Source organism: Leopardus geoffroyi, chromosome A2, assembly GCF_018350155.1.
Source record: "Leopardus geoffroyi isolate Oge1 chromosome A2, O.geoffroyi_Oge1_pat1.0, whole genome shotgun sequence".
In the NCBI taxonomy this organism is placed as follows: Eukaryota; Metazoa; Chordata; class Mammalia; order Carnivora; family Felidae; genus Leopardus; species Leopardus geoffroyi.
In genome coordinates this window covers 77,425,932-77,436,873 of record NC_059331.1, presented here as the reverse complement: position 1 = coordinate 77,436,873, position 10,942 = coordinate 77,425,932, and the positions used below count along the sequence as shown (strand labels likewise).

At 40.2% G+C, this 10,942-nt stretch overlaps 1 protein-coding gene across 3 annotated transcripts in view; it reads right to left on the bottom strand.

Moving 5' to 3' along the window:
- SLC26A3 (solute carrier family 26 member 3) overlaps window positions 1-10,942 on the bottom strand; it is a 47,504-nt gene continuing 36,562 nt past the window's right edge. For 2 of the 3 annotated variants that reach the window (XM_045494439.1, XM_045494437.1), the window contains exons 16-21: window positions 10,082-10,177; window positions 9,274-9,507; window positions 7,403-7,457; window positions 5,297-5,439; window positions 5,109-5,170; window positions 1-2,653 (exon numbers count right to left, since the gene is read on the bottom strand). In XM_045494439.1, coding sequence (XP_045350395.1) covers window positions 2,626-2,653; window positions 5,109-5,170; window positions 5,297-5,439; window positions 7,403-7,457; window positions 9,274-9,507; window positions 10,082-10,177 — 618 coding nt within the window. In that variant the 3' untranslated portion in view covers window positions 1-2,625. Of the gene's footprint in view, window positions 2,654-5,104; window positions 5,171-5,296; window positions 5,440-7,402; window positions 7,458-9,273; window positions 9,508-10,081; window positions 10,178-10,942 lie in introns of all 3 variants that reach the window. The other variant, XM_045494438.1, reaches the window with a different exon arrangement.

The following is a 10,942-nucleotide window of genomic DNA, read 5'->3' as shown; positions in this document are numbered from 1 at the left end:
TGCGAGCGAAATATTAAGTTTATTTGATTCTGGACATTCCTGTTTCCTAAAAGCTCTTCTGGGTACATTTTCAACGTGCAGTACTGAATTACCGGCTTTGAAACAAATCTGTAGAACACAGCTATATTGTTCCTGAGTTTAGTCCTGCCTTAGGCTAGATCGGTGTTTAGACAGGTGTTCATTTGTTTTGTGAGGTAATATTTCCTAATGATTAAGAGCCTGGCTCTGGAGTTGGGCCGTCTAGACTGAATTCGGGCTCTCCCACCTGCAACTACATAACGGACTAATAACTTACCCTCCTTGGACCTTGATTTATTTTGTTTTTCCCCAAAATGGGGTTAAACCTAGTGCCTACCTTATGCGGTCTATTTGGAGAATTAAAGGAATTGATTCTAGATATATTTTAAGGGTAGAGACAGTCGAATATCCTGACAGATTTTTCAACCTGAGCAGCTAGAAGGATGGAGTTGGCGTTAGCCGGGGTGGAAAAGATGCTGGGAAAGCAGATTAGGGGGAGAAGCTCAGTAGATCAGTTTTGACATCCAGAGAAGATGGCAGAAAATGAATTAAAGGTTCCTGTTGTCTGTCCTTTATGCAGTGTAAAGCCAAGCTTGCCTTTAAAACCTCTCATTTGCATCTCTAAGTGGTAAGCTACTGCATTTAGATAAGAATGTGTATCAAATACTTAAATAGTTATTGGCAAAAAATTTTGAGGATAAACTGGCACGTTATTAGCTTCAAGCTTCCTTAATTTCAGTAATGTATCTGTCTCTTCCCAAGCTGTTCTGTCTCCTGGTCGCAGTTCTGGGTATCTTCTCCCCTTCAGTCTTGCTCTGATTTATGTCACTTTTGTTTTTATCTTCCAACATGATCTCTTGGCCTCTTCCTAAATCAGGGATCAGATTTTTGTACCAATTTCCAATAATTGCTTTTAGGCAGGCAAGTAGAGGCCGAGTGCCACGTATACCCAGAGCATATCCACCTTAGAGGCCTAGGGAGAAAAAACATTTAAGGGTGGGGATAAGGGAACCTCTAAGATGTTAAGGTTGAATAGGCTGAAATGGGGGCACCATGCTTGGAGTGCTCCATGGCTCTTTGGTTAGCGAGAAGGGTGTAAAGAGTACCTTTACTTGAGAAGATGCAGACATCAGCCACGATCCCGTGTGGGGCTTTGGCCCCACCCCCAAATGATGGATGAAATGGGCTTATGTTTCCATTCCTATTCCCTGACTTCTACAGAGAAAGAGCTCTTAATGTGACATTCATGGAGTATCCTATATAAACACATCATATATAAATCATGTCTAAAATGTGTGTGTGTTTCCCTAAAGTCTGCAGGGCGCAGGAAGCTCTATAAGGTATGCATGACTCAGAAATTTAAGAAACGTGCCTTCAAAGAGTGCTTACGTTCCAGTTTTTAAGACTAGCTATGTAAATAAACTTTGTTTTACCTTACTGTAATTGGTTTAAGTCTAATAGACAAGCCCTTTCAGTAAAGACAGTAATAAAGAGTGGGAGGGAGCTTTGACAATAAACCTTCAGAGGCGAGATCTAGAACAATTGGGATTTCCCCACTGACAAAGTTATTTTTTACAAAGTTACAAAATTATCTGTTACATAAAATAAATACAAATTTGTACCGAGAACAATGCCAGCAAAACAGAGAAGCGCGCATGCGGAATCTTCTTCTCTAGCCAAAATGAGCTGTAGAGTGATTATTCTGCCCTGTGTGTTACAAATAATGACCAGCAGTGAAGAAAAAGTCAAACTGGGTCCTACCATCTTTTCTTTTCTCTAAGACTGGAAAGAACTGTTTACCCATCATGTTTTCTGTTCGTTTTTCACCTTCTTGCCTTTTCATTTTATATCTTCATTAGCTTATACAATTTGCATACTACGAGGTGGAAGAAAAGGACTTGCCTCCAAAGCTTAGTATAGTTACAGATATGACATTAGAAGGATTGTGTCAAAGTCTGGATAGGAGGTTGTTGAATGCGTTAAAAAGCTATAGTGATAATCACAAACTCTGGGCAAAGTTAAGGATCACTGCAGAGGTTTTAGACAATTCTCACGTGGCAGGTTTCCAGCCAGACCTCTACCAAGGGGACCCACAACAAGCATATTCCAGAAAGCTAACAAATTTAACAAAACAAGACATACCCACTGTACACTGGAATTTTTTTAAATGGAGATATATCAGTATGAACTGTATACAGTTCTGTATAAACTGTATACAGCATGAACTGTATATAGTATGAATTTATACAATATGAACTGTATAAATTATGAGATTCAAAGCAGTGGTGTAAATACAGTGCAAAACATATGCATGAAGGTATAGTGACCTGGAGGGAAATCTGTCAGTGCTATAAAAATACATATAAACAAAAAATTGTCTTCCTTTGAGAAATCTACAAGATAAAAAATTGAGAGTATTTACAAAATTTTATACTAGATAGGTGAAAAATATATGATGATAGAACAATCTCGTTCCAAAGTCTGAAACATAATTCTGCTGAGTAAAAATATTCCTCATACAATGTATGAACTTATCAATAACTTTCTGGGTATAAGGTTGTTCTTTATGTGACAGTCAGATGAGGCTCCTTCCGAGTTATGTGTTGATTAGAATTTTGTTTCAACTGGTACCTGGAAGAAGATAGAAAGTTCTTGTTTTAAAAGATTTGTTAATTTCTATCCCTTTCAATAATCCTATCTTGTATTTACAGTCCATTTTATTAAAATTAAGACCTAGAATTTATCAGTCATTGACAAATTTTTCATCTTGATTTTTTAAAATTTAAAATGTTTTTATTTATTTTTGAAAGAGAGAGACAGAGTGTGATTGGGGGAGGTGGAAAGAGAGAGGGAGACACAGAATCTGAAGCAGGCTCCAGGCTCCGAACTGTCAGTACAGAGCCCGATGTGGGGCTTGAACCCATGAACTGTGAGATCATGACCTGAGCTGAAGTAGGACACTTAACCGACTGAGCTACCCAGGTGCCCCTCGTCTTGAATTTTAATAATCATGTACCTTCCATTGCAACTTGGTTCATATAGACCCATGGGATACCATGTTGTGATATTAAGTGTATCTTCCAAAGGCCTGATTTAACTTAATCATCAATATAATGGTTGTAGCAATATATTTCCTTCACAACTGTTTCAGAGGCCATACAAGCTCCAAGGGGCTATGTGTACTGGCTTTCAGCTTTTCTGTGAATCACCACTGATGACCTTATTTATCTTCCTCTAAGTGATGAGGTAGGGAATTGGTGTTAAATTTTTTGTTAGTTTTAATATGGGAAACAGGTACAGGATGGTACTGACCACATTCTGCTAGACAGTTAGTTCTGGAGCTTTGATCAGATTGCAGGTTGGAGCGCCTGGGTGGCTCAGTCAGTTAAGCAGCCAACTTTGGCTCAGGTCATAATCCCATGGTTTGTGACGTTGAGCCCCTCCCCAGACTCTGTGCTGACAGCTCGGAGCCTGGAGCCTGCTTCAGATTCTGTCCCCCCCACCACCCCACCCTCTCTGGCTCTCACTCTCTGTCCCTCCCCTGCTCGCACTGTCTCTCTCTGTCTCTTAAAACTGAATAAATGGAAAAAAAAAATTAAGATAAATAAGTAAATAAAAAGTAGAACTTGGTAACAATTCTGAATCCAGCCATTGGGGAGAGGATTTCTAGTAAGGCTCTCCTTGTAGGGGGCTCAGGCAAAGTGCCACATGTGGATTTCTCTAGAATGCAGCCATGAGAAACATGGCTGGTTAGAAACATGACTGGTGCTCTTGGACGCTGGGCTCTGGGCTCTCACTGAGACCTATCTAGCTCCTGGGATGGCTTTTTCATAGAACCTTTTTCTATTTGACATAATTTTTTTTTTTTTTTTTTTTTTTTTTTTTTTTTTTTGAGAGAGAGAGAAAGCACACATGTGAGTAGGGGAGGGGAAAAGAGAGTCTGAAGCAGACTTCATGCTGTCAGCACAGAGCCTGAAGTGGGGCTCAATTTCATGAACCACGAAGTCATGACCTGAACCAAAATCGAGATTTGGATGCTTACCCCACTGAGCCACCCAGGCGCCCCTATTTGACATAACTTTTAATAATGGCCTCGGGTTATCTTATACAATATACTTCTTCATTTCTAATGTAAATTCCTTTTTTTCTTTTCTTCTTAATCCTTTGTTCAAATGAGAGAAACACCACCAGCCATCTCCCATACTTGAAGAGAATCATTAGATTCTTTCTTAGGACCCTAATTCCATTAGTCTTTCACCAAACGATAGAGCCAGTATGGCCTGGTGAGTAGAGCCCAGGTCTTGGCATCAGACAGATTTTGGTTCAAATCCTGTTGCTGTCACTTTGGTGTGTGACCTTAAGCAAATTAGTTAAGCTCTCTGAGCCCTTCCTAATTTTCTCATTTATGAAATGAAGATGTCTTCTTTGCGTATTGTTGTAAGATATGAGATATTGAATGTAAACTGCCAGGTACCTGACCTGGAGCAGATACCCATTTTGACTTGTGATTCTGGTTTTACCAAACTGGAGACATTTCCTTAAAGGACTGAATATTCTAGAAATGAACGTTCTAAAATGAAATAGAACTATTCAGTTAAGTGACTTGACAAATCTTTCTAATAAGGAAGGAGAGGAACCTCACTTTCATTGCTGCACTGGGCCCTATGCTAGGGACTTCCTGGGTGCATCTGGGAGTCAGGAAGTGGGTATTGGCTTCTCAGCACCCTCACTAATTCATCTGTAAGTGGAAACAGCATCCCTTTCTCTGCCCCAAGCCTAGAATAAGATTTTAGTTGTAAGTACTTTAAAAACAAAGAGATCTCTCTCTATATGATCAATATTGCACTAAAAGAGATCTAATATCATTATTTTCTATCCTTTTTTTGTCCTGAGTTTATTCCTACCCACCCCCCCAGCCCCCCGCCAGGTCCCTGTGAAAACTGGCATTGTTTCCATTTTCTAGGGAAGAAGCACAGGGGCTCAAACTAGTGCCGGACTTTCTGCAGCATGCTGGAAGAGGCCTTACTGCTTTTCAGCTTTGCTGTTGTGTCGTCCAGACAAAGCTACACTTGTTGAAGAATCTTACCCGACATTCTCGATTACGTAATCCTCCATTTGTATTTATGGTAAAATCAAATTTCGGTTGTTTTTCCTGAGAAAACCAGAATGGAATTATGGATTAGGAACATTTTTTTTTTTTTTTAAGGTCGAAAAAGAAAGGCAAATGTAATCACAGATGGTTTTTATACAAACAAGGAAACCACCAGAGGGCTGGTACCTGACTGGAATTAAACTTTGAAGCACTGTAATCCTTCTTCATCAGAATGTGCAAAACAGCATCATGGATTGTTAAGAAGAAGATGGAGTCCTTGACTTCATCATCAAAAAATTCACACTGTACAAGCTTCTCGATGAAATCATCTAAAGAGAGGAAAGGAAGAATCACAGGAAGAAGCACCTGTGTGGCCACGGGCTTCTTCCTGAGACGGCAGATTTGAACTTCCATTCGCCAAGGTGCAGTTCATTTGTATTCGGTTAGGTGTTTGGGGATTGCAATGGTGTGATACCAGTGTGCCGTTGGTTTAGTGTTTTCTGGAACAAAAGGATACTTTTTAAATTATTTATTTATTTACTTATAGTTTTATTTTTGAGAGAGAGAAAGGGAGAGAGAGAGAGGGAGACACAGAATCCGGAACAGGCTCTAGGCTCTGAGCGGTCAGCACAGAGCCCAACGTGGGGCTCGAACTCACAGACCGTGAGATCTTGACCCGAGCCGAAGTTGGATGCTTAACTCACTGAGCCACCCAGGCGCCCCGAAAGGATACCTTTCTGGTAAAAGTATACATTGAATGCCCCATTGTCAAAAGAATGAAGGAAAAGATCGAAATGAGGAAGGCTTTTAGTACTTCTCAGAAGAAAAGCAATCTGTTTTTGCTCTAGTTGGGAGCCTAGTGGATTCTCTCCCTGGCTAATGACGAGAACAGTGAGTGTGGCTTATAAAAAATTGGGGTTCTACCAAAATAGAACATATGCTCATAGACCAGTGACATGCTTTTGTTCTGGATTGCTGGACCTGTTACTTACCATAGTCTGTTTCCTTAAAGCTGCTGTGTTCCATCAGAAAACACCTTCCGTGGCACCCTGCATTAACTCTCGAGTTATCTTTGAGAAACCCCCTTCCCGTAGGCACTAACCAGCACTTGTTTGTACAGATCCCTCAACCAAAGGTTACCTCATGTGAACTATGTGCAGAGCCCTGGCTGGGTAATGGGGAGGATGAAGAGATAAATTAGACAGACATATGAAACTCACCATCGAGGAAGATAGAACTTGTATATACACCTATAGTAATGAACGGAAAAGTGATGTGGAAGAATAAAGACAGGAAGCGATCAGAGTTTTTTCTTGAACGTTTTCTTGGTTCTTCAAATCATGACCCGCGCATAGTAGGTCCCTGGGGTTTTGTTGAACGAGCAAGACAGGTACAGAAAACGTGCTATGGAAATTCAGAGAGAGGAAAGATGGTTTCTTCTTGATGGGCGTCTGGGAAAACCTGACAGAGCAGGTACCATTGCCAAGAATGCCCAGGGTTTGGAGAAAGATGGAGGAGGGAAGCTACAAAGGCGTGGAGGTGGGCAAGTCTGTTCACAAGCAAGCTTCTGACACTGGCAAGACTTCGTAGTGCCTGCAGGGGGAGGAGACAGGAGCCCAGTGTGGTCTCCAGAGCCTGGATGGGACTGTGTGGTGCGCAACGGGCAGGAAGGTGATGATTTTAGTTCAGGGCTAAGAGAGGGATGCCAGGCAGCTGAGGCAGCAGGACAAGACACTGTCAAAGAGATCTGTGATGATGGGGAAGGAGTATAATTGTTTAGTAGATTAAAGGGTTACTGAGCTCAATGGAGTATTTTTAATTATAAGCAAGCCTCGAAACTAGAACATATCTATAGATTTTACGGGCAGGAGCCAGTAGAGAGGAAAAACAAAAGATGCCAATTTCATGCCTCCCTCCGGACCCGGGCACTTGTCCCCTCTCCTTAAAATGCTTTCCCCCAAACTACTGTATTATGGGCTGAGGAATCAGGGGAGGGGAGGAAGAGAGAAAGCAAGCCTGCTTTCTCAGGAAGATGAGGGTTAAAAGTGGTTGTATCTTCACTCTTCTGCTGCCTATTGAAATAGGCCTCACCTTGTAAAGTGGATTTAATTACATATCAATACATCTAAAATATGAAGAGGCTATTTCTGTGGGGATTTCTGTTGGTTTGGCTACACATTGGATTTCCTTCTTGATCTATAAACAAGCTCTACACTTTGGAGAGGCTGTCTACCTTGACAGTTCGCCATGAGCCTGAAGTGATTGTCAGAACAAAAAAACCAAACAACTTACCGTCACTTCCAACAATATACACATCTACGTTGATCCTGATAAATTCTTGCAAAAGCTGTTAGAAAGAAAATAGATCTTCCTTAGGGAACAGCGTTACTTGCGAGAAATATAAAGAAAACTCTCATAATTATACCTTATGGGTGATGTGTTGCTTAAAGAACCTTTTACATTTTGAAAAGCGACGATAGCGTAAAGAGAAACTAAAGTTAAAAACGAGACTCTGACAGAAGGAAATAAAACCGAAGGAAGGAACTCTCCTCCTCAGGGACAAGTTAAAAATCACCATTCTTGCGGGGAAGGACAACAGGGAAATCTTCTGCTTCAACTCACAAGATGAACTCTGATTTAACTTGAAAGCTGTTTCTTTTATGGGATGACCTTGGCCAGAGTTTTCTAGCTACCCAGAATTAGAAAAAACCAAAGCCCTAATGACATCATTGTCCCTGCCCACAGTGACTAGATGTATCTAACACCAATGAATCGTTATATTTTCCAGGTCTCTAGGCTAAGAATAAATACCAGTAGTGATGTAAGGTCATATAAAGGTAAGAAAAGTCGCTTGTACTATCGATCAGTTTAGATGATCAATAAATTATTGTCATCATCAGTGAACACCGAACTTCTACTAGGTTCTGAGTTAACAATTAGGGCTTTAAAAAATCACAACACAGAGTCCCTGTTCTTTCTGCTAAACTGCTGGGATTGTGTGTGTGTGTGTGTGTGTGTGTGTGTGGTTTCTCCTTGAAAGCTAAAACAAGCAAACACAAAAACGGAGAAAGAAAATAAAAGGCAAGCAGTTGTGAGAGTTCTGTGATGTTAAGATTTTTTTTTTTTCAAGCTTGAGGGAAACAAAATTGATTCCGTTTTCTAATTTTGTATCCAGTTCACCCATGTTTAATAGATCTTATCTTAGCTCAGCTTTTATGTAGGCAGATTTCTGGGAAAAAAACAAGAAAAAGAGTGGTAAATGTGGAATTTCTTAAATTTTCTTTACTTCTGTTTGTGCATCTCCTTTGGAAACTAATTTATTTTGAAATGCTGACAGAACCATGGAAAGAGAACAGAGTACAACTGGAAGGTTCCAGTCCTATTTTTAAATCACTTGTGACATCATTTCTTTCACATAGCTACTTTTTTGGCGGAGCGGTGGGGGCGGCGGGGAGCAGATTTTATACAGCCAACTCAAGTTTCTTCGGTGTATAATGGGTAAAGACAAAAACGAAAGGATCCACGAGTCCACTTTGGTCCAAGACCTTCTCAAATATTCTGTATTTCAGGACAACTTAGATCCAGTGCCCACAAGGGTCGGAAGGTCCTGCAGAACTAGAATTTGGTAGGAGTGTCTACTGACAATTTCAGCATACATTAGACATGTAGGTGTGGTTGTCTTCAAAATTATATGCCACTCTCCTGGGAAATGCTGTTTGAAAGACTTCGCTAAACATGCCCCACCCCACTCCCTCTCTCTCCATGGAATATCCTGAGATGTAAATCCTGACGATTTACTTCTACTTAAGTGTGTATTATCTAGAGGAGCATCTTTCTACAAATAGAACTTTTTACCTTTGGTTACTGACTTTTTTTTTCCCATTTTTAAAGAAGTTTTTTTTTGATGTTTATTTATTTTTGAAAGAGAGAAAGAGACAGAGTGCAGGTGGGGGAGAGGCAGAGAGAGAGAGAGAGAGAGAGAGAGAGAGAGAGAATCCGAAGCAGGCTCCAGGCTCTGAGCTGTCAGCACAGAGCCCAAAAAAATCACAAGCCGTGAGATGATCTCGCGGCTCGTGAGTTCCAGCCCCGAAATCGGCCACTTAACTGACTGAGTCCCCCAGGTGCCAGTGATTGGTTGTTTTTATTAGGAAAAAAGAAATTACCGTTTTGAGACCTCTCATTGAAGAAATGTCAAGAAATGACACAGCTGAAAAGTCGAGAATGAGGCTATGCAGGCTGATTTTAGGGACCATAGTGTTGAGCGGAAGGTCGGCATTCCAGTCTATCTCGAAAGGCAGGTCAGTGGTATTGATCGGTTGATCCAGTCCTTCTATCTGATTGTTGTCCAGCTCTTCGTCGGAGTCTTTAAAGCCATCATTGGTACATATAATTCCTTTCTGCGAGAGAAGACAATAATATGCATGATAACTCTGACCAAGAAAAACAGTGCATATGTCAAAAATAACCAGTGGGTTTCTGAGGCACAGATTCAAAGTTAGGTCAAGCAATGACCTTTTCTCTGGAGAATAAACACTTTCCCAGGAAAACAACAGTTTTAAGGAGACCCTCAAAGAAGCCATTTAAAGATATGACATCAATTGACACATGACAGACCTTGTTACTTAGCATTTCATTTAAAGAAATGGAGCCAACACCTTGAACTACTACGTTTTATATACCTTCAGCTATTACAACACCCAGAAGTGTGGTCAAGAAACTTACTGGTTTCATTTCCAGGAAGTAGATCTGATTCTCACGGGACTAAGGAAGCCCTTAGGAGAATTAAGGAGGCCTAGAAGGTTTTTGAGAAAATGCTCTAATTTGGTCAAATTGTCAGGTGTATACATACACAGTCAATGCTGGGCTAAGGTTCTGTTGGTTCCAGGAATCAGTGCATAGCTGAAATGATAACCCACGTGCTGTTAAATATAAAAAAAAAATACTTTTTCCCATAAAAAAAAAGACATTTACTGGTGTTACTTGCAGCAAGCCTTTTTTCTGCAGTTTTCGGATTTTCTTCAAAGCTTTGTTGCGCTTGCGTAGAATTCGTAGTGGATTAAAGCCAACCTGAAAAATCCATTGCTATGTTACAAGAGTGTTGGATATTATACTGCTGAATATTATAGCGCAGAATTCTAATAACTGTAAGTGGGATGGGTTGGGGTTGGGGCACGTAATAAAGATACTTGTAATAAAATTTAAAAATTGTTCAAAAGACGTCGGTGATGACATTGTGTCCGACTCTGGTCTGCTCAGGCTGTGTGCTGTTATCGACATGCAAAAACCTCTGTGCCGCCCCGGGTTTGTTATAAATTATCCATCAGTAGGTCTAAACTCTATTTAAATCTCTGTGTGTGTGTTTGGCTTATGCAACCCTTAGGGGATTTTATTTACTTTCTGTTTGTTGGATATGGTGACACTTAATTAGTACTCTGCTTCTATGTAATTTTGATTCTATTAAACTTTATATGATTGTATTTTACGATATCTATCATTTTATGATTTTATAATTTTAGCATTAGATCTGAGGGCAACCTTCGTTTCCTCCTTTTCAAAGTAAATGTGTTCTGTGGCAATATTTAGCTCCAGAGTCATAGGGAAGAAGAATCACATTATGTGGCAATATTTAGCTCCAGAGTCATAGGGAAGAAGAATCACATTATGTAATAAAAAAAATCCTTGACAAAAAAAATGTAATTAGATGGAAGATAAGATTAAGTGAAAAGGACGATATAAAAAGCCATATGAGCAATATAATAGCATCTTTGAAAAAAAATAGCTGGGCAGGAAAATATTTGATGCACGCCAAATGAATAATAATAGGGCTTAAGG